The sequence below is a fragment of the Ascaphus truei genome, unplaced genomic scaffold, assembly GCF_040206685.1.
Source record: "Ascaphus truei isolate aAscTru1 unplaced genomic scaffold, aAscTru1.hap1 HAP1_SCAFFOLD_383, whole genome shotgun sequence".
Taxonomy (NCBI): Eukaryota; Metazoa; Chordata; class Amphibia; order Anura; family Ascaphidae; genus Ascaphus; species Ascaphus truei.
In genome coordinates this window covers 232,979-256,789 of record NW_027456713.1, presented here as the reverse complement: position 1 = coordinate 256,789, position 23,811 = coordinate 232,979, and the positions used below count along the sequence as shown (strand labels likewise).

The 23,811-nt window shown below is 40.8% G+C and overlaps 1 protein-coding gene across 1 annotated transcript; it reads right to left on the bottom strand.

Annotated features, from left to right (window-relative positions):
• Nucleotides 1-4,624: 4,624 nt before the first annotated feature.
• On the bottom strand, nt 4,625-16,451 carry LOC142483884 (importin-8-like). Its single transcript, XM_075583814.1, has 7 exons — nt 16,005-16,451; nt 12,046-12,266; nt 10,694-10,899; nt 9,347-9,541; nt 7,953-8,069; nt 6,978-7,034; nt 4,625-4,953 (listed from the first exon to the last, which is right to left on the bottom strand). The coding sequence occupies exons 1-6, from the start codon at nt 16,449-16,451 to the stop codon at nt 6,988-6,990; spliced, it is 1,233 nt and encodes a 410-aa protein (XP_075439929.1). The 3' UTR covers nt 4,625-4,953; nt 6,978-6,987.
• Nucleotides 16,452-23,811: the final 7,360 nt, after the last annotated feature.

The following is a 23,811-nucleotide window of genomic DNA, read 5'->3' as shown; positions in this document are numbered from 1 at the left end:
AGGATCCTACACAAATGTATCTAAAAGAAATTGAGAAGCTTATAGATCTGGGCAGAGAGTTGCATGTTCTATCTAAACAGGAATCAGAATTTTTATTTAACCCCTTTCCCATTATACCTATTTTTCACCATCTCCCAAAGATCCACAAGTCGCTTGTGTCTCCGCCAGGCAGACCCATAATATCTAGCATTGGATCTTTGGGAGATGGTCTATCTAGGTATCTGGATTTTTTCTTGCAGCCGTTGGTTCAACAATTACCGTCATTTTTGAAAGACTCTTTTGATTTACTCCTAGACATTAAAAACTTCACATGGTGTCACACATACACTTGGGTCACATTAGATGTGACGTCTTTGTACACAGTCATAGAACACACCAAAGGTATCAAAGCAGTCACTCATTTTCTGAACAATTCTAATCTTCACTTGGCACAAATCACCTTTCTATTGGATAGTGTATTATTTTTATTACAACACAATTATTTCACTTTTAACAATCAATTTTATTTACAAACACAGGGCACGGCGATGGGGACTTCATTTGCACCTTCATACGCCAATTTGTTTATGGGACTTTGGGAAACTCAACACATCTTCGGTGACACCAACCCTTACAGACATCACATTAAATTTTATCGTCGTTATATTGACGACCTGTTACTAATTTGGTCTGGAGATACACATACACTTTCTTTATTTTTCACATATCTTGAATCCAACGACTGCAATCTTAGATTTACACATATGTTTCATGATCATCACATTAATTTTTTAGATCTCCACTTATATGTGGATACTGATCTTTCTATACAAACTAATATTTATAGAAAAGAAAATTCTCTCAACTCTCTGCTCAGAGCGAACAGCGCACACCCTAGACCACTCTTGAACAGCATTCCTAGGAGTCAGTTTTTACGTCTCAGGAGGATATGCTCGACAGACGAATGCTTTAATAATCAAGCAAAACATCTCATGACAAGATTCAAGGCTCGTGGTTATTCTGATCACACTCTTGAAAGTGCATTACAAAATGCAATACAATCGAAAAGAGCAGATATATTGTGTAGACAAAAGAATACCAAAAAGAATAAAAGCATTCAGGAGAGTGACATACCCCTGTTCATTACAACCTACTCAAGACAAGCTGACACAATAAGATCAATCCTTAACAAACATTGGGAAGTACTTAGACTAGATGGGGACTTAGATAGAGTTACACTCTCCAAACCCAAAATAGTCTATCGCAAAACAAAAACATTGGGAGACCACTTGTCACCGAGTATGTACAGAGACAGAATGGTTCCAGAGAAAGAGCTTCCAAAGGGGTTCTACAAATGTGGAACATGCAACTTTTGTAAATATGCACTCCCCATTAAAACAACGAGGAATATTTTCACGGGACAGAAATACAGGATCAATTCATTCCTTACTTGCAACTCTAAATATGTAGTTTACATTCTCAAATGTGCATGTGGTTCTAGTTATATTGGTAGGACTATAAGACCATTAAAAATGAGGATCAGGGAACACATTAGAACTATCAAAAACAAGGATGACAATTACCCAGTGGCTAGACACTTCAACGAATGTGTACAGGGATCCATAAATCACTTAACATTCAGTGCTTTAGAACACATACCAATTCATCCTAGAGGAGGAGACAGAGAGACACTCCTTAACCGCCGAGAAATGCACTGGATTTATACCCTTGGGACATTGGCTCCCAAGGGTATGAACATTGACTGGGAACTGAAACACTTTTTAAACTAAATTGAACTAACCAAACCATCCCATGATACATTATGCCCAAATTATATAGAACACTCTTTTCGCAAATAAATATGGTGGGCCTTGACATATCAAAAATACAATAAAAATATGCACAGAAATGCTATGTTTACATTTAATAACATTGTGTGATAGGTGGTGATAAAGTGTATTAAATGAATCAAGTGAGATCCTTTACAACATATGTATATATATGACAGTCAACAAATAGATGACTCTTGAGAGATCCTTTATGAACATCAATATGATATATATTGGGAAATAATATAATTCTTCCAATATGGACTGACATATATACATATGTTTGATTTCATTATTTATTTTTATTTTTATTTTATGTTCAATTTTATGATGGTACACTACCCACTCCTATCAAGTATTTATCTGTATGTTTCTGTTCCTGATGTATCTGTTCTGTTTATATAAATGCTTATGATCAAAAATGTACTATGACAGTTCCCAACATCCTTTACACAAACAAGGCTGATATAGTGAATAGTCTAATAATGTAATTAATATCTAGAAGAATATATAGGTTTAATTGGATAACTACTAATAGACTTATGTAACTACATTATTATTAGGCTAGTAAAGCTTTACCATACTATCAGCTAACCCATATTACTACATCACAATAATATCAATAGCCTTGTCATATGACTCATACTATTTCTTGTATTTTATTACCTCCTCACCATCATTTCAGCCGAGTAGTTTGTTTTTCTTGATTTTCCTGTATTGATACATTGTTTTTGACTAGGTTTTAATGTTGCTACACACATTGTTTCTTTCTGACTTACACTGCAGCCGCGCTGTTGATCGGAGACACTACCCGCACTTGCCAAGCACAGTATAATGGTTTCATTCATTCCATTGGCTATATCAGTCAGCCAATGAGATCGTAGCCTGGCGAACTCGCGCGCAAATCATCTTACTGAGATCAGCTGTTAGCGGGGGAAAACCTACATTAACAGAGCGGTTGCAGAGAGTAAAACAGTTCTCTTTGATAAAGGGCAGAAGCCTGAAACGCGTAAGAGATTTTACTTGTCCACTACCATGATGTCGATCATGCAATAAAGGATTTTTATTCATTCTGGTGTATAGCCCCTGCATTTGCTCTGCTGTGCTCCGCTTACCTCCTGCAGGATTTCTCTACTTGTCTATTACCAGCGTGATGCACGCCCAAGGAATTGCTGATACCTTCCAACCGTGAGTACCCCAGTCCGCTCACCTGCGCCCTGGGGGTTATGTTCCTAGTACCCATATACTTCCTAGGGGGACTTCAAACTGTTCTTAGGTTATCAGATATTTATTACTGATTTTACCATTAGATACAGGTCCCGCCCGCTACAGAGAGGAAGGGGTTAACTCAATGGAACACACGGCACTTATATTGTGAAGACGGCTTTTCCACTTTGTCATTATAAATACATGATATATATCTTTACAAGGAATACCATATAGCTGAGCACGGTATTGGGGATTTTTCTCCTACTTTTCACTTATTTTGTATAATGTTCACAACGACTGGAATACATAACAGCTAGTCTAACATTATAATCCTTGTGTTAAGCTAGAGTGGTTTAAAGGTGCATTTCTGCATATACCCAAACTGGAACTAGCTAAAAACTAGCTGATCTCTATCCTATGCAAGCACTTATCAAATATAATATATTAAAAGCACTTGCATTATATTAAGTGCATTTTAATAACAGCCGTATCGCTAATCTAATAAGCCACGACTCAGCTGCAAGAAAACACGGGTGTTTCAAGTGGGCTTACTATCTACAATTGTTTAACCTCCCCCAGTATAAAATTAGCCCCTTAGCAAGATTGATATAAATCTATCTATATGTATCTGGCCCCTGGCACTGTACAGGTTGTATTTTTTGTTAACTTAATAGTGAATGGGCCTGGAGGGTGGGGAGGTGATTTACGAGAGGCAATGAGAGGGGCCTTTGGAAGGACGGCACAGCCAGAATAGGGTCCCAAAGGCCTGGGGATTGGCCTGCTAAAAGCTACAGTGGGCCGAAAAAAGGGGGACACAGACATGAGGGGTCAGTATAGGGGTGAAGCCTAGAGGCCCACCGATTGCTGTGAGACAGTTGGCGGCCAGCAAAGGGGCTTATAAGGAGTGCAGCCTCACGTTAGGGTCGCTGTTAGGGGGGACTTTGATTCGCCGGCCCGGGACAGTAGCCCCAGCTGTCCCCACATTGGCAGCCTCAGACACACATGTTATTGTGAGCAAAATTATATTGTACCAGATCTGAGACACACAGAGCACTACACGCTCTTACTGAAGGAGAGAACCAGAGAAGCACAAATGCTGCATCTTTAAAATAAGTTTTTTGACAAAGAGTTTTATTTTTCCTGACATAGGACCCCATGTGACCTGTGATGATCTATGTAAGCAAGTAAACAAAAAGAAAAAAATAGTATGCAAAAAAAAAAAAGAAGTGCTAAGAGTATAATAGAAAGGACTTGACTGCAGACAGATTTAGGTCAGCTCTGCGAGGGGTGAGGAGCTTGGAAAACCAATGGCTTTTCTGAAGACAGACATTTCAAGGGTCGAATTTATCTCTGCTGTGATGGGGAGATAGAGACCGTTCTTCTCCATGTGGCCTATATTTAAATCTGAAACATCCGCGCCAGTTACACACATGAAAGAACAAACGAGAGGGAATGAAGAAATACATCAAGATGAAGAGGCAAAGGATTCCAGTGAGGGTCCAAAGACCAAGAATTTCATATGGTTCATACTGTATCTTCCAGTAGCCAGTTTAAGTCCAAATGCATTACTGTACCAAAACAAACAGCAGAAAATTAAGAATCATGTACACGGTCCAGCAGCGAGGCATTTCTGCTTCAGTTTATTTTAAGTCCAGCTCCATGTGCAGCGCACAATCGGTCACATTCTCAGGATGAAATAGTATGTCAGAAGATTTTAAAGTCACATAATGGAGTCTTATGATGCATCGCTGCAGTCTGAAAGTCTAACTTAACCTTTTTTGGGTCAATGAGACATACAAAATATGATAATAAAGGTTTCCAAGAGTTCTCTGTAGCTTTCTCCGTTTGTCTCCAAGCTGAGTTCCTCAGAAGGAAGGTGCTGCGAGCTTATGGCACTCTAACTAAGCAGCGTTCTGCTGCTCAATCTTCTGAGAAGCTGGAAATAAAAAAATACAACAACAGTGAGAGTCGTGGGACAGAATCCTATGTCTAGATTGTGCTCTTCAATGTCAATTTCTTCCACTACCAACTGGCACTTTCACATTAAATAAAAAAAACATTTTGTACCAGAACTTTTCTTTCTTCCTTCTGCATATTTACATGCTACACCCACCCCCACAAACACCTTTCCATTAACAGTGCAGTCTCCACTTTTCACCTTAATCAAAAGCGCTATAATAATGAGGCTGGGACAAGCTGGTCGGGTTTTTAGTGTCTAAACATTGATAGATTTACAACAGCATTGCGTTAACAACAGCACAATGAGACCAAAGTATTTCCTAAGCATCTCTTTGCAAGGGATGCGAGAGGTATAACGGTGGAAAGAACTAAACCGTGAATGATGGAACCTCCCATCCAAGTCAATAGTGTATAAACTCATTGAATTGTACTGTATGCTTCTGATCTACAGTACTTTTTAGGTATATGAAGCATCCCAACCTAAATGGTTAGGTGGTGGAGCGTGAAGATGAAGATGATGATATTGATATATATAATGGAAATATTACTGTATGCTCATTGCATGTCTTTGACAGGTCTGCAAACCCGCCTTTCACCATTATCACCCAGCACTTCCACTGCAGCAAGGGATTCTGGGAAATAACATGCAAATGAGCACACAGTGCCACCTTTTGCTTCAAAACCATCAACATGGTTCCCTATAGGCTTAAGCTTGCTGCATGGTCACAACTTTGAGCACAGCCAGGGTCAAGATGCAAAGCCAGTAAACCCACCCACAGAAGGCCGTTTCGACCTTATTGGGTCTCAGTGTGGGGTTGGTTATACTGGCTATGCAAAAATGAAGCAAGGATAGGTTTTACCATACTTGGTTATGGGCTATGATGCTGACATACAGATGGAGCAAGACTTTCCGTTTTCGGCACCAGGGCATGCTGTGAAAACGTGACTGCCGTGGTGCCGGAGAATTATCGCTCCAGGAGGGTCCGATTCGAAAGCATGGATCCCCCCTGCAGGATGGCATGGGCAGCACCATCACTGGAGCCGCGGCTTGAAGCTCTCTCAGGCCCTGGCTCCGGAGACAGCAAGTCTCAGTACATCTGTACAGCACACAGCACTAAAAACTCATGTAGACCGCAAGCTTTAGAAGAAAATGCATGGCTTTGATCAGATGGCACATATATTTGAGCCGTTACAGTTACAAAGACAGCAGGTGGGATGAAGTATCTGTATCTAGTATAAAAATGCCTACATTCATCTCAGACACAATGGCCTTGGCCGTCACTCACGTGCATTAAAACCGTCAGCATTATAGCTACATGCAAGTGATTTAGTACAGTATAATCAAGATTGTTTTTCAAATCTGGACCAGCGAGGTCAGCCCAGAGCTGAACAAGATTGTGTGCCCTGTCAGGTCGCACCACCCTGGTGCAATTCCAAAACACAAAACAGCATAACTGGTTGATGTAAGGCTGTCTTCAATTTAGTGTTACTCTATGTTACAGGAAGGGGCTAAGGTGGAGTGGCCAACTCCAGTCAAGGGCCACCAACAGGTTAGCTTTTTAATGGTATCTCTGCTTCAGCACAGGTGGCTCAATCTACAACTGTGTTGGCTATTCCTGTGAAAAAGTGTGTTCTGAGGAAAAACAAGCTCACGTCTAGAACAGCGGTTTGAAACTTGTTCACAAGGACCCCCAACAGACCAGGTTTTAAGGATATTCCTGCCCAAGTACAGGTAGTTCAGTCCAAATGATTGAGCCACCGGTGTTCATGTAAGGATAACAACTGCGGAGCCACTCAGACTTCCTGAACCAGCAGGTGAGCTACAGCACCGGGGACAATACCCATGTAGTGGCCAGATCTTCAGTGGCAGGGGAGGGGGAAACAGGTGCTACACCTGTTATGTGTATTTGTATCTCCATTTATGTAAAATTATGTTTTCAATAAAATTCAAGTTTAAAAAAAAAAAAGCTCCAATCCAGCTGCCATGTCCCACAAATGTACCTGGAGTTAGTTATCTTCTGTTGCAGTTTATTGTACTTGTCTGGGGTGCGGCAAGTCCTAATCAAACAACGGATGAAATGAAACAGAATAAGAACGCTGGCATATACAGTAACATAATATGGATCAGTTAATTCAGCCCCCGCAACTGGCTGAACCTTCTACATTTAGCTGCTCGTGTGTATTTTTGTAGAGAGTGGGGTACGCTCCTCCTTTTATGGTTTTCTCTAAATGGATTATTATAACAGTTATCTGGTGCAGAGGAGATTTAGCGCTTCCCACACACACTACAAAAATACTGTTTCAGGATCTATCTTGGACAGTTTCTCTGAGTTTAAGCTGCTGAATACACAAAGTCCTAAATCTCATTAATGGTTTTACTGGTATATACACATTTTTGGATCATGATTGAATTTATTTACACGTAACCACATCAACTATATAATTTGTAGATATATTTGAACACAAATATTTCCCATTCATTTATCACAAGAAAATCACAAGTTATTTCACATAGGAAGCGCCTGTTTGAGGTTTCATACTGTATATGTATTTTGCCATTGTGGGAGTGACTGACGTGCATTAGAGAACCGAAAGCATGGTGGAGATGAGGAAAATCTGCCGGGATGAGGACATTTAAATACAGAACCGTATCCTGCGGCGCTCAAAAACTCAGTGACAAAAGTCAAATAGACATTTAAAGTCTTAGTGATGCAGACATAATGCACAAAGATTCGGGAAAAATCCCTTCTTTGGGTGCATAATCGTACAGCTCTGGAAGGGATTTCCCCCGAAACGTTGTGCATTATATCTGCATCATTAAGACTTTAAATGTCTATTTGACTTTTGTCACCGAGTTTTTGATCACTGCAGGATACTGTTCTGTATTTAAGTCTAGGGGGCGATATATGCTGGGATTCTCACTTTCCTGCTAGAGCCCCAACCCCCATCATCTTTGGCTCCTTTGAAGTGACTGACCTGCTGCATTCTTCCTTTGCTCGGCCATTGAGTAGATTTCATGCAGGTGTTTCTTCTGATCATTACTTAGCGGGGCTGTCAGCGAGTGATACCACGAGAGATCTTGGCCCTGCACTCCTAAACAAGACAGTCTCATCACATCCATGCGTATGTACAGCTTATAACAGTCTGGAAGATGCATGCCATGGAATATCCCTTTTACTAGGACATTGGCAGGCTGTATTTCACAGCTTCTCGTGAGGCCAATATCCCTGATGCCCATTACTAGGTGCTACTTTTGTTCGAAAAGCATCACCTGGGTGATTTAAATGTCACTGAGTATATTTTATAGTGAAATCAGGCAAAGACTCCTTCCTCTCTGGGGTTAACGCCTGGACCGTCCTGTCACAAGGCTGGATCGGGCGCTCACACTGCTGGGACTCACTACCTCCGTGAGTAGGCGGGGGCCGTGGATCACCTTGGTGTGCTGTCAGAAGGGACCGTCCTGGGCGTCTTCCAATGTTCTCCTTCGGTTCACCTCCAGAGTCGCCGTATTGCAGCTTGGAAGGGTAGCTGGGACGGTCTAGGCGTTATCCCCAGAGAGGAAGGAGCATGCAGGAGCTGACAGCCAGCAGCATTTAAGGCTACCACCTTTCTCACAGGCAACTCTGACCTTTACACACTTTTACCAGTTCAGCTATATGATATTTAGCAATATCACTTTTAACAATTGTTTATGTATTTAATGTATGTTTTTGCATTAGTAGTGCACCATATATGTATATTTTAATTACTATTGAACACTCACTTTGAAGGTGAATATAAAGTTGATTCCATTTTTCCATTGCACCTCCAATTAATTTCTTTTTCTAAACTGCCCTTAAAGCCCGACATGCCCTAAAATATTTCGCTGTGCCGCCTTCTCTAAATACCATGGGAGCGATGTATCAAAGCAATTTTGGAGCAAAATGTAAGCATGGTTTCCATCTTGCACCTGCATGCGTCAATGCATCAAGCACTTTGCTCTTCATCTTGTTCCATGGGCTTGCTTGATACTTGGGAACTGACAGTATGAGACACATAACTCAGAATATAATGAGATGTGTCAAATTCTGCACCTCCATGTCTCACCTCTTCTCCCTTTAATCGGTGTAAAACGAAAAACAAAAATGTGATAGTGGTATAAGCTTGTGCCTTCTAATATTCTGCACCAGATGTAAGAGACGATTTCTTACATTTGTTTGATGCAGATACGCTCCAGCAAAATGGCACAATGTGTCAGAACTTCTTGCCAACAAAATTGCTTTTATACAGAGCTCCTCCGGTCTCTCTCCTCCAAGCCCTTTAATTAGAAGCATTTCCCCACTTAACCCCACTTTCATTTTTGTGCCGAACCACACTGAAAAGTAACGTACTGAGCAAAGCTTCTGTAAAGAACTGGTATTCATCAAGGGCATCTACTGAGTCCAAAGGAGTACTGAATCCCTCCAAGGCAGTCTCCTTCAGAACTTCATCGTCCCAGTCGTCCTCTTCCTCCTCCTCTTGCCCGAGGTTCTCCTGCATGGCCTGACCTAACCCGTTTCCTTCCTCCTCATCACTCGGAATTTCCTCTTGAAAAGCAGAGAGCATGTTCAGCATGTTTACAGCCCGTCACCAAGGGAGACTTTCAGCTCCTCCGTCACACACACACACACACACACACACACACACACACACACACACACACACGCGACTTAATGCAACACAACATTATGCATACACATGAAGGCACATATATTGTGTTACACTAAACTCAGACCAATGTTTTGCACACACACACACACGTAAGACTTCATGCAACACAACACTATGCATACACATATATTGTGTTAAACTCAACTCATACCAATGTTTTATACACACACACACACACACACACACACACACGAAATGCCATCTTTCACAATGGTTTCTTCGTGCAGTAACAGACACACATTTTGTATACACAAATCCAAAACTCCATCTCCTGGAAAGAATGGCACATACGTGTTACAAATATTGCTGCAGCTACACAAATGCAATCCCGATATATTTATTTTGCAGAATTTTTTTAAATGATATTTTATTCCCTGTGAATATTTTATGTGTTAAAATCGAGACATGGTCTTTTTGTGATGCTCACGTAACACTTGTTTTAATATGGCCATGTATTCTATCTATGCGAGTGCTGTTGGGGTGTTAAACTATTTACATAAGCAACAGAAAAACACACTACTAATGTACTGTATATCCTTTGAACCCTTCTTTGTTTTCCCTGTAATGCTACATACAGTACAACCCTACAAATCGATCCCTAGCCATGTCTTATTAATATGCTTCTTTTAACATGCAGGATAAAGCCTGCAATTCTCTATTGTAATGCAACATTTAATATCTTTTTGTTCCAAATAGATTATTTTTGTTAGGAGTTACATACAGTGTTTAAAAATAAGATGTATGTTGACCAAGGCAAGTTAAAATCCTGAATCCCAATGTGAAGATTAGCTAGTCTTTCCCAGGCTACAAGCTTAATGCTGTATCGTTTTCTTCCCAATAATTGATGGCTTTATTATTAAAGTGTGCTTAGGACCGAGGACAGAGGATTCTGGGATGTCACGGCTGTGCTTTTTTCCTAATGTTGCAAATATATTACCATCTCGGAACATTCCTGGTATACCAGTCGGTCTCAGTACACCCAGAGCCTGTCTTCCTTCCTGAGAAAGGAGTGAGCCAGAGGTTCTTACCGCTTTCCTCAGTCTCACTCTTTGGGTCCTGCAAGGATGGCCGCTGGTCAGGCTGCTCACGGCTTGCACACACCTGTCTCAGCCCAAGGAAGAGAAGCAGAATCAAAGGTACAATGAGGGAAACAACAGCGTTGACTGATGGCGGTCGGTTTGGAAGCTCCATCAGAATGCTGAGTCCTATTATACACACTTTCCGGTCATGCAGCCTACAAGACAAGCAGCAGATCATAAGACAGACATGGTGCATAGAGCCTCACAAAAAATACTGCTAAGAAGCTTCTATCAAATTCCCCACATTATCATGAATTACGGCTCATTGGTACAAACCCCAGCACGAGTGGCGACTCATCACATACATCACAAATATCACCATTAGTGATGGCTCAACGCATACAATAGAAGCATTAATGCAGCATTCCCCCTATATTGAGAATCTTTTCTTTGTCCGAAATCTGAACCAACGTGCCCACTGGTGCGGATCCATACTGTTCTTAGCTCCTGGGACCACCTGGTACCCGTGATACTTACCTTTTTATGTGCCAGTAAAATTAAAGCTAACTGACTCATCCAATAGGACGCCGCTGTGTCCTGCCCTGATGACATTGAGGATTCCTATTTGGTCTGAAGGAGTGAGCCTTGGATGGCAGCCATGTGGATTACACAAAATGGTCCAAACATACAGGTACAAAAATGGGAAATATCTCAGGAACCCGGGGGTTAGGGTTCAGTTACAGCAGGGGTGTCCAACTCCAGTACTACAGGGCCACCAACAGGTTAGGTTTCCAAGATATCCCTGCTTCAGCACAGGTGGCTCAGTCATAATGACTAAGACACCTGTAAAGAGCAGGGATATCCTGAAAACCTAACCTGGTGGTGGCCCTTGAGCTTAGGAAAATGGATGCCTTGAGAAAGCTCTTTTTTTAGTGCGAAACGCGTTGGTGGGGCAACACCACTGTTCATTTCTGTCCCATGACCAATAAATAACTTTTTTAACGGAAAACACACTTTCCCTTTCATAATAGTTTTTTTTTCAATTTTGGATACATTCAGTAGTGCTCTGTTACTCCTTCCAAATAATCTTATCCCGGTGGCCCTTGAGGACAAGAGTTGCACACAACCTCCACCGTCCCCTACCCCCGAGCTACAGGGACCCTCCAGTTTCAGAGTTTGTTAAAAACAAATAAAAATAAAAAAACAGCAGAAAAACAAGGTTAAGTAGTGGGGATTGTTGCTTTAAGATGGGCGACAGGTCATAATTTGCAAGAGAATCTTCAGTACACATCACAGCGACACGATCAATGCACACATGTACCCTCCATATATGAAGTTCTGAAACGGTCAGCTTTACTTGCCCCAGGAAGCAGTCTGTATCATTCACCCACTGATTGACAAACTGTGCAGTGATGGGCTCGGAGCTGTGAGGGAAGCGAATTTGTTCCAAGGTGTTCAGGAGCAGAGCTGGGTTATAATACAGAGATGCAATGACCACCTGCAGGCACATGGTCCGCAGCTGACTGGACTTAACGCCTCGTGTTAATCTCTCCAGCACGGCCTCCACGAAGAGTGGGATACACTAAAGAAAAAGACACGGCCACTCAGTAAATGCATTAAAGACTTCCAGGGTAGCAGCGGAACAGAGAGCCCGAAGAGCTATTCGAATGCAAAGATTAGGAATGTCTTCTGGTATATGTGACCCATCTATTATCATTATCACCGTATAAAGCGCCAACATATTCCACAGCGCGGTACAATGGGGGAACAGGATGACATCAATGACAAACAGAATAACAAACCAAATACGGACAAAAAAAAGCACGAAGAAATACAAAAAGGTGATGAGCGCCCTGTTCCTCAGAGCTTACAATCTAAATGTTGAAATCCAAATGTGGTAATAAATGAAATATTACCCAGCCATATAGAGAAGTCCTGCAGGAGGTAAGCGGAGCACAGCAGAGCAAATGCAGGGGCTATACACCAGATATGAATAAAAATCCTTTATTGCATGATCGACATCATGGTGATGGACAAGTAAAATCTCTTACGCGTTTCAGGCTCCTGCCCTTTATCAAAGAGAACTGTTTTACTCTCTGCAACCGCCCTGTTAATATAGGTTTCCCCCCGCTAACAGCTGATCTCAGTGAGATAATTTGCGCGCGAGTTCGCCAAGCTACGATCTCATTGGTTGTCTGATATGGCCAATGGAATGAATGAAACCATTATACTGTGTTTGACAAGTGCGGGTAATGTCTCCGATCAACAGAGCGGCTGCAGTGTAAGTCAGTAGAAGGGAATAGTGTATGTAGCAACATTAAAACCTAGTCAAAACAATGTATCAATACGAGAAAATAAAGAAAAACAATCTACTCGGCTGAAATGATGGTAAGGAGGTAATAAAATAGAAGAAATGGTATGAGTCATATGACAAGGCTATTGATGTTATTGTGATGAAGTAGTATGGATTAGCTGGTAATATAGTAAAGCTTTAAGAGCCTAATAATAATGTAATTGCATGAATATTAGTAGTTATCTAATTATACTTATATATTCTTCTAAATATTGATTACATTGTTGGACTACTCATTATATCAGCCTTGTTTAGATAGAGGATGTTGGGAACTATCATAGTACATATTTCATCATAAGCATTTATATATGCAAAACAAATACCTCAGGAACAAATACATAAAGATAGATACTTGATAGGAGTGGATAGTGTACCATCATAAAATTAGACATAAGATGAAAAATAAATAATGAAATCAAACATAAGTATACATGTCAGTCCATTTTGGAGGAATTATATTACTTCCCAATATATCATTTTGATGTTCATATAGGATCTCTCAAGAGTCATCTATTTATTGACTGTCATGTGTATACATGTGTTATAATAGTTATCACTTGATTCATTTAATACACTTTATCATAACCTATCATGCAATGTTATTATATATAAACATAGCATATCTGTGTGTGTTTTTATTGTATTTTTGATATGTCAAGGCACACCATATTTATTACAAAAAGAGTGTGCTGTATAATTTGGGCATTGTATATCATGGGATAATTTGATGTTAGTTCAGTTTAGTTTAAAAAGTGTTTCAGTTCCCAATCAATGTTCATACCCTTGGGGGCCAATGTCCCAAGGGTATAAATCCAGTGCATTTCTCGGCGGTTAAGGAGTGTGTCTCTGTCTCCTCCTCTAGGATGAATAGGTATGTGTTCTAGGGCACTGAATGTTAAGTGATCTATGGATCCCTGTACACATTTGTTGAAGTGTCTGGCCACTGGGTAATTGTCATCCTTGTTTTTGATAGTTCTGATGTGTTCCCTGATCCTTATTTTTCATGGTCTTATTGTCCTACCAATATAACTAGAACCACATGCACATTTGAGAACATAAACTACATATTTAGAATTACAAGTTAGGAATGAATTAATCCTGTATTTCTGTCCCGTGAAAATATTCCTCATTGTTTTAATGGGGAGTGCATATTTACAAAAGTTGCATGTTCCACATCTGTAGAACCCCTTTGGAAGCTCTTTCTCTGGAACCATTCTGTCTCTGTACATACTGGGTGACAAGTGGTCTCCCAATGTTTTTGTTTTGCGATAGACTATTTTGGGTTTAGAGAGTGTAACTCTATCTAAGTCCCCATCTAATCTAAGTACTTCCCAATGTTTGTTAAGGATTGATCTTATTGTGCCAGCTTGTCTTGAGTAGGTGGTAATGAATAAGGGTGTGTCACTCTCCTGAATGCTTTTTTTCTTTTTGATATTCTTTTGTCTACACAATATATCTGCTCTTTTAGATTGTGTTGCATTCTTTAATGCACTTTCAAGAGTGTAATCAGAATAACCACGAGCCTTGAATCTTGTCATGAGTTGTTCTGCTTGATCATTAAAGCATTCGTCTGTCGAGCATATCCTCCTGAGACGTAAAAACTGACTCCTAGGAATGCTATTCAAGAGTGGTCTGGGGTGTGCGCTATTCGCTCTGAGCAGAGAGTTGCGAGAATTTTCTTTTCTGTAGATGTTAGTTTGTATGGAAAGATCAGTATCCACATACAAGTGGAGGTCTAAATAATTAATATGATGATCATGAAACATATGTGTAAATCTAAGATTGCAGTCGTTGGATTCGAGATATGTGAAAAATAAAGAAAGTGTGTGTGCATCTCCAGACCAAATTAATAACAGGTCGTCAATATAGCGACGATAAAATTTAATGTGATGTCTATAAGGGTTGGTGTCACCGAAAATGTGTTCAGTTTCCCAGAGTCCCATAAATAAGTTGGCGTATGAAGGTGCAAATGAAGTCCCCATCGCCGTGCCCTGTGTTTGTAAGTAGAATTGATTGTTAAAAGTGAAATAATTGTGCTGTAATAAAAATAATACACTATCCAATAAAAAGGTGATTTGTGCCAAGTGAAGATTAGAATTGTTCAAAAAATAAGTGACTGCTTTAATACCTTTGGTGTGTTCTATGACTGTGTACAAGGACGTCACATCTAATGTGACCCAAGTGTATGTGTGACACCATGTGAAGTTTTTTATGTCTAGGAGTAAATCAAAGGAGTCTTTCAAAAATGACGGTAATTGTTGAACCAACGGCTGCAAGAAAAAATCCACATACCTAGATAGACCATCTCCCAAAGATCCAATACTAGATATTATAGGTCTGCCTGGCGGACACACAAGCGACTTGTGGATCTTTGGGAGATGGTGAAAAATAGGTATGATGGGAGAAGGGTTAAATAAAAATTCTGATTCCTGTTTAGATAGAACATGCAACTCTCTGCCCAGATCTATAAGCTTCTCGATTTCTTTTAGATACATTTGTGTAGGGTCCTTAGTAAGTTTAGAATATGCATCAGTATCATTTAGTTGTCTCATTGCCTCAGAACAGTACATCTCAGAGCTCATTACCACTATGGCCCCACCTTTGTCTGCATTTTTTATCACTATGTCTTTTCTAGTTTTTAGAGCAGCCAGGGATTGGCCTTCTTCTTTGGATAAATTGTTGGGTATTGTGGTGGTGAAATTAAACCCCTTTGCTAGTAATTGCAGATCTTTTTCCACTAATTTTTCATATGTCTCTAGGTGTGGGCCTTTGGAAAACATAGGACAGAAAACGGATTTTTTCCTAAATTATGTATGTTTAGAAGTGGTCAAAAAGAGGAACTGTTCTGAGGCACTAACATTCTGAACATCTGACAAATTTTGTTCATCAAACAAGTCATTCATGTCTTGTATAGCTGTATACTCTTTGAAGGACAGCCTGTCGTCCGTGATCCCCCCCCCCCCCCACCAGAGGGCCCAGAATAGAGTCCTCTAGGCCATCTGGTGTAGAGACGCCACTGACAGCAGGCTGCCTAGAGTTGAAGAATTTTTTTAGAGACAATTTTCTAATGTATTTTTGCAAATCTATAACAGTATTAAACAGATCAAAATTGTCCTGAATTCCAAAGTTCAGTCCCTTGTTGAGAACCTTTATCTCTCCTTCTGTTAGATCTACCCCCGAAATGTTGACTACATTATTCTCTTGCATCAATGTTCCATTTTTCTTCTCTTTATTTGCCCTTCTTTTGGGCGAGCGCCGCGTCCTCTTTGGGAGTTTTTGACTCCCTTTGATTGCCCAGATCAAATGAGGTTGATGGATTCTCTTGGTGGCGTGATGGATTTTGATGGTATGATGTATCTTTTTTGTGACGCTCTTCAGGGTCTGTAAAATCAGTAAGGCGATCTGTGTCTTCATCTGTTGTAAATGATACCACTGAGGGTCGACTCTCTAGGTCTGAGGCATCTGATATACTTGATGCTCCTGATGTTCTCCTTTTTAAGATAGATTTATTTGGGGTAGATTTTCTTGGATATGGATTTTTCTTATAGGGGTCTCTTTTTTGTGCTTGCTCTTGTTGGTATGTAATCCTTGGGGGAGGTGGTTTTTGCCATGCATATATCTGGTTTTTTTGATAGTCAATTCTATCTCTATCAAATTTTGATTGTTTTTTAATCATAATTTTCTCTTCAATATTATTGATAGTTTTGGATAGATTTTTGTCCATATCATTAAAGTTCTCCATATTTTTGTATGACTTCAAATTTAATTGTAGCTCTTTTATTGTTTTTTTCACCTCATTTCGTTCTTTGATTTTGGTTTTTATAATCAATTCAATCAGCTTTTCTGAGCATTCATCTAGGATCTTTATCCATTCTGTCTCGAACTCTTTGTTAGGGAAGCCGAAAGAGGGTTTTTTTTTCATACGGAGCCCCCTAGGTATCCTTTTAACAACTAAATAATTGTCCAGTGTTGTTATATCCCACCATAGGCGGACGTTGGATGATAAGGCTTTTCCAGCCATATACACACCTGCTCTCGCCCACGCCTCTCTGCCACCTCTTCCCCTGCTAATTGTGTTAATACTGACTAACCTTTAAAACTCGCCTCACAAATCAAGCACCCCAAGAGCCTGCACTCATGGCTACTGTCCCACACCCACAGTCACTCCTACCAACCATTGAATCCAAGCACTGCCATCTACAGCACTTATTTCCTCATCTGCTATCTCTGCAAGTCTGCCAACATCGCATTTAGATTGTAAGCTCTTCAGGCAGGGATTTACTTTCCTATTGTCTGGTTTTGCTGCACTTATTGTATTATTATAATTCCCTGTACTGTATTCTTTGTGCCGAGTACACTTGTAGCGCTATATAAACAAAGATATACATACAATTATATTACATATATCACAAAGGTTTGGTCCTGAAGAACTTTAAAGCGAACTAATGCCAGTGACATGTTCAATGGGTTACATCTAGATGATTGATGCTTTTTTACCCAAATATGACACCTTTAAGTATTTTTAAATACTGCTTCAGTTAGTGTGTAAACTTGGTGATCTGAGACCTGGGAAAGGTGTGATTTCCTTTGGCTGCCCCCTTTTTTCTCGTGGCCATGTGCAGCTAGGACAGCCAAAGCCCTCTTCTATCTCCCTAACCTTATAACGTACGTATGCATGTCTTTATTTGTATAGCGCCCCCATGTACATACAGTAGCGCTTTACAGCACCAATACAAATAGCATAATTGGATACATAAGAATATAATATGACATTGGGAAAGGAGTCCCTGCTCCGAAGAGCTTACAATCTAACTGGCAAGTAGGAAGAACCTGCAGACACAGTAGGAGTGTGTTATGGTAAGTACAACTGCAAGGAGGGATTGTAAATGTATATGAGATGTATAGTACTAGCCAAGGGAGCTACCCAAATACTTCATTAAGGGGGCCTGTATGAAGATAGGCTTTAAAGGTGGAGAGAGCCAGAGAGAGACAGTGTGGTATTGAGGGGAAGGAAATTCCAGTACACACACACACACACACACACACACACACACACACACTAATGCGGTGGGTAAAACACAAAATAACAGGTGCATTACTCCACAACCCAGAATCCTTATTTATAAAGGACTAGGGGCCTCATGCAGTAAGCGCCGATAAGGCTTTTTTCGGCATTTTTCCCCTCCCGATTCATTAAGCGCCGATAAGTGGGAATTATCGGCAACTTTTCTTCCGGAAAAAAATTTATCGGCATCCGGCTGCCGATAAGCCACTTATCGGCACTTTTTGAATCCGGCTGAATTCAGGTAGCCCCGATCAGCTCTTCGGTGCTGATCGGCACTCCAGAATGGAGAGTTTTTCGGCAATTCAGCCCGCCAACTAAAGGCCACTTCATTACCTTAGCGGCTAACCGCTAAGGCAATGAAGGGGTTAACCCACCGTGCCAGCTTTATTGTGGGTAGCGGGGGTGGGTGAAGGGGGTATTTGGCCCTTGTTGTTTGTTTTGGGCTTGCGGGGGGGGTTGCGGGTGCACTTAACCCCTTCACGACCGTAACAGTTAATACCGCTACGGTCATGAAGGGGTTAAGCCCTCCCGCTACCCACCCGCAAGCCCTAAACAACCACTGTTGGGGCTAATACCCCCTTCACCCACCCCCACTACCCACAATAAAAAATTATCACACACACCAGCCCCACACTAAATAAATAAATAAATCTAAATAAATAAATAAATATCTCTATATAAATAAATATATATATATATATATATATATATATATATATATATATATATATATATATATATATAACCCCAACAACCCCTATCATACACATATATGCACATCAATGAAACTATAGGCCGGCGGGGGCCCTCGGGTGTTACCCGCAGGCCTGCAGTACCAATTATGTGCCTCCCCAAATTAATGTCAAAACACATACATACTTATAAAGAAATAACCCCCCCCCCTTAACACATACAGTATAGTAATGGCCACAATTACTATTATCCACAAAGGGATAATAGTGAATGTGCCCATTTTAAATACATAAACAGTAATAAATACATAAAATACATATAGCACTCACCCATGCCCGGCTGGCACGATGAAGGCCATCCTCCTCTTCATCCTGCCCATGCCCCCTCCGCTGCTGCAAAACAGACACAAAAATGAAAACATCCAATGTAATGTCCCCTAACCCCTTAATCACCATAGCGGTTATTAACTGCTACAGTCATTAAGGGGTTAACCCACCCTCACCCACCACTCGGGACGCCTACATAACCTCCCACACTAACCCCCCACCCCGTGAGGCCTAACCACCCACACCCACTACCCACAAGGGAGGCCTACCCACATACCGTTGGGGAACACCCACCCCCCCACCCCCAGTACCCACAATAAAAACAATACAGTGACACACAATAAACATCATTATATTTATTAAATACATTACCCACCCCCTGTGCCCCCCCATAAATACAAGATTTATCCTTTTACAAACAGGGTTCATAACACAGCCCCACGCGAGTCCCCGGTGGGCTGGCGGGGCACCTCACAGACATACAGGGTACCAGCAGCTCGTTTCAAACAGGTTCTGGAGGCCTGCTGGTGGGGCCCGCCAAGCGCCATGGCCCCCAGGTGGTCACCGTGGGCCACAATTGGGTCCCCACGGTAGGCCCAAGGATGTCTGGGAGCCCCGGGTCAGACCCACAGGTGTCTGTGGGGCCTCGGGTGGTTCCCACGGGGGTCTGGGGAACTCACGAGTGCTCACTACGTGTCCGCGGTGCCCCCACAGATGTGGGACAACCGGTTCTTCCCTGCACACTACGGGTCCGTGGTGCCCCCACGGATGTGGGATCACCGGTTCTTCCGCCCAGACTACGGGTCCACGGTGCCCCCACAGATGTGGGACCACCGGTTCTTCCCCGCACACTACGGGTCCGCGGTGCCCCCACGGATGTGGGACCACCGGTTCATCCCCACAGGTGTCACCCGTGGAACCACCAGCCTAATACCCATGAGATACCTGAGGATCCCGCAGGTGGTCTCCAGAGGTCTCACGCAGAACCTGAATGTAGAAAAAATAAACCTGGCCTATACATTCAATACATACATCCCCCCCCTCAACACCTAGAGTACAATAATGTGCAAAATAACTATTAACCAGACAGGGGAAGTCTATCCCTACTCTGATTGGCTCTAGTACCATGTGACAGGCTTTCAATGACGTCACATCCGTTCTCCCCCAAGCCTCTGTCACATGGTATACTAGAGCCAATCAGAGTTGGGATGGAGTTCCCACGCTCTGATTGGCTACCGTACCATGTGAGGCCGGTCATGTTTCTTTTCATGATGTTCTCTTAAAGGCAATTGAAGCAAAGCCATTCTGATTGGCTGTGCTTTCATTGCCTTTAAGTGACGTCATCATTTTTTTTTTCTAGGCCAAAACACATGGTTTTCACGGCCCAATCAGGGCCGTGGGAACCATGACGAAAATGTGACGTCATAGGCCTTTAAACGCCTATGTCATCTCATTTTGAAGGCAGACGCAGAGGAGGAAGGACCTCCTACAGAAGAAGAAGGCCAGGGCGTGGCTGAAGAAGACAAGAAGACCCCAGAAGAGAGCCGCAGATAGAAGAAAGAAGAATACAGATGAAGATGGATTACAAATAGAAGACCCGTGGATTGTTTTGGATTTTTATTTCAATGTTTATTATTTTATGGTTTTTTATTTTATGGGTTCCTGTGCGTGGTGGATTGGTTTGAGAGTAAGCTGTTCAACGGGAGTCGGTGAGTGGGTCAAGTAATGGTAAGGTAATGGTAAGTGAACTAAAGAAATGTATTTTATTTAACTTGTTCTTTTTTTTTTAAGCTTTTTTTACATGTGTATTTATTTATTTTTGGTATATCATTTCTTGCCGCTGTATGTATGTATGTATACAAAGGAAACTTATCAAAATGTGGCGCTCTAAGTAATCAGATATAACCAATAATAATACTATAAATAGTACAGTGATACTTATACAAATATATGGTGCAGCTGTGACCCAGTTGAGGTTTGCTCAGTCAATCCTCTTGTGGAATAGTAACGATGAAATGTCCGGGAAGCGCAATATATGTAAAAAAGAATAAAATACAATGGTGATAGTGCAATATTGTTAAGGTGAAATGGATAAACTCAAATACAGATGACACTGCTCTCAATATATACTCACAAACGTGTGAGGTTATTCAGGCACATAAAGGTATCTTTTAAGGTATTGTTGTTAGTCCTTCAGTCATCAGGAGATACAGCAGTCAATGCAGCCCCATACAGATGTACTCCCAGGGACCTTAATCAAAGATACGACTGGACATAGTGCAGACTGTATGTATAATTTATGAAGGTAAGTCAAACAAGTTTACACTCACATGGTTTCAAATAAGGATAAGCATTTAGATCTCAATGGATCTCTCCGGCCGGGTGAATGGTGTTTCAGCTCCCCCTCTCTCGTGGCGTGCGTTCCACCGGTGCGTTCCAAACACCGGAAGTGATGTCATCTGCCGTGTCCACTTCCTGGGGTTCCGGCCGTCTCAGGGATAGAGCGTCACTCTACGCGTTTCACCACATAGGTTTCATCAGGAGTGACATTCTATTGCTCAATGGTGATATATATACCCTAGATTGTGTTCTCATTGGCTGGTAATTCACCTGATTCTAATTAGGTTAATTATATATGCTTGAGACTATAATAGGACCTGAACCGGACTCTCTTTCTATTGCATATACTATAGAGTCATCTACTAACAGTATTCTATTGTGAATCACACGTTTTTATAACAATTCATCATAAAATACACATCTTTTATACAATCAATTAAAATACATATATTTATTTCGTCCTCAGACCGCAATCAATGTTAAAAGATGTTTAAAAATGTTTAAAAAGTATTTGTTTATAAAATCAATTAAAAATCAATATCAAAATACAAAAATATTTAAAAATATTAAAAACAGGTATTAGAAGGGGGATGTCCCTATTCTATAGGGAAGGATATAAAGTGCATAACATTAGTTGAGTTTGGCAGAAGGCAATTTCTAAAAATGAAATCAAAAACAAAGTGTTAATTCATTAACAGTCACAGAAAAGGTTTTACATCAAACTCTAGATTCAAACCGGACGGAGACATGGTTTTTAATTCGAACATCCAGAATGATTCTCTTTTGATTAATGCTGTGTGTCTATTTCCCCCTCTCCAATGTGGCATAACTTGCTCTATAGCTTTAAATTTTAACCCTTTCGGGTCCGCGTTATGTACCATCAGAAAGTGGTTTGGAACACTATGGGTGGTCATTTTCCTTTTTATGTTACCTATGTGTTCCAAAATGCGTGTTTTCAAGGGTCTTATAGTTTTCCCTATGTATTGTAAGCCACACTCGCATTCAATCATATAAATAACAAAATTGGATCTACAGTTTAAATGATGTTTTATATTGTATACCTTCTTAGTAATATTTGATTGAAAGGTATTTGTATTTTTACAACTGTAGTGGCAGGCCGTGCAAAATTTGCAATCAAAGAACCCTTTTGGTGGTTCTAGCCACGTGGGGTTTTTTGTAATTGGAGACCCCCTCAAAGCGCTGGGTGCTACCAGTTTTTTTATGTTTGGTGCTTTCTTGTACACCATTTGGACTCTGTCAGGGAGGGAGGTACCTATGATGGGATCATTCTTTAGAATAGACCAATGTTTATTCAGTATGTTATTTATTTTATATGCATCTCTATTGTATTGGGTAATAAAGGGTACTTTTAAATTGTCATCCCTATTAGCTTTTATCTTAGGGGTTAACATAGATTCTCTTGATACTTGTCCTGTTTTGTCTAGTGCATTAATTATGACACTGGGTTTGTAATTGCGTTCTGAAAACTTTCTGGACAAAATAACAGATTGTTCTTCATACACCTCATTATCTGTGCAATTTCTTTTAAGTCTGCAGTATTGGCCATATGGAATATTGTTTATCCATTTATTTAGATGGCAACTGGACTTCAAGATGTAATTATTAGCATCTACTTCTTTAAAGAAATTTTTTGTTTTAATCACATTGTTTTCTATATATATAGTTAAGTCCAGAAAGTTTATAGTGGTCTTACTGAAGGTGGAGGTAAATTTAAGATTTAAATCGTTGTTATTCAGATACATAAAAAAAGTGTCCAAATCCTCCAATGTACCCTTCCACACAAAGACAATATCATCAATGAACCTCCGCCATGTGACCAAATTTGCACCCAGACCCACCCAAGACCATATATATAGATCTTCCCACATGGCCATGAGTAAGTTTGCATAGCTGGGTGCAAATTTGGTCCCCATGGCGGTTCCACATAATTGTAGAAAGAACTCGTCATCAAACCAGAAGAAATTCTTTGTTAAAACAAACTCAATACATCTGATGAGGAATTCTATTTGTACCCCTGGGAGTTTTCCCTCTTTCTCTAGGAACATTTGTACCGCCCTGCAGCCATCCTCGTGCTGTATGGATGTATACAGGGCTGTTACGTCAGTGGTCACCAATATGTAATTCTCCTGCCACTCTATGTTCCTGAGGGCCCTAATTGCATCACTGGTATCTTTTAGATAGGATTTTTGTTTTTTCACACTATCCTGTAAATAACTGTCAATAAATTCTGACAGGTTTGCCGTTAATGATCCGATCCCAGATATTATTGGTCTCCCTGGGGGGTGTGTAATATTTTTATGGATTTTTGGTAGGAAGTAGAAGACCGGGA

Bases quoted from the DNA above. Each gene is read 5' to 3' on its own strand.
- LOC142483884 (XM_075583814.1), bottom strand. From the start codon at position 16,451: ATGAAGACACAGATCGCCTTACTGATTTTACAGACCCTGAAGAGCGTC. The intron at 10,900-12,045 runs GCAAGTAAAGCT...CTTGTCTTGTAG, and splicing joins GATACAGACTGCTTCCTGGG to GCTGCATGACCGGAAAGTGT. The intron at 9,542-10,693 runs GTAAGAACCTCT...CTGCTTTTCAAG, and splicing joins GAGTGAGACTGAGGAAAGCG to AGGAAATTCCGAGTGATGAG.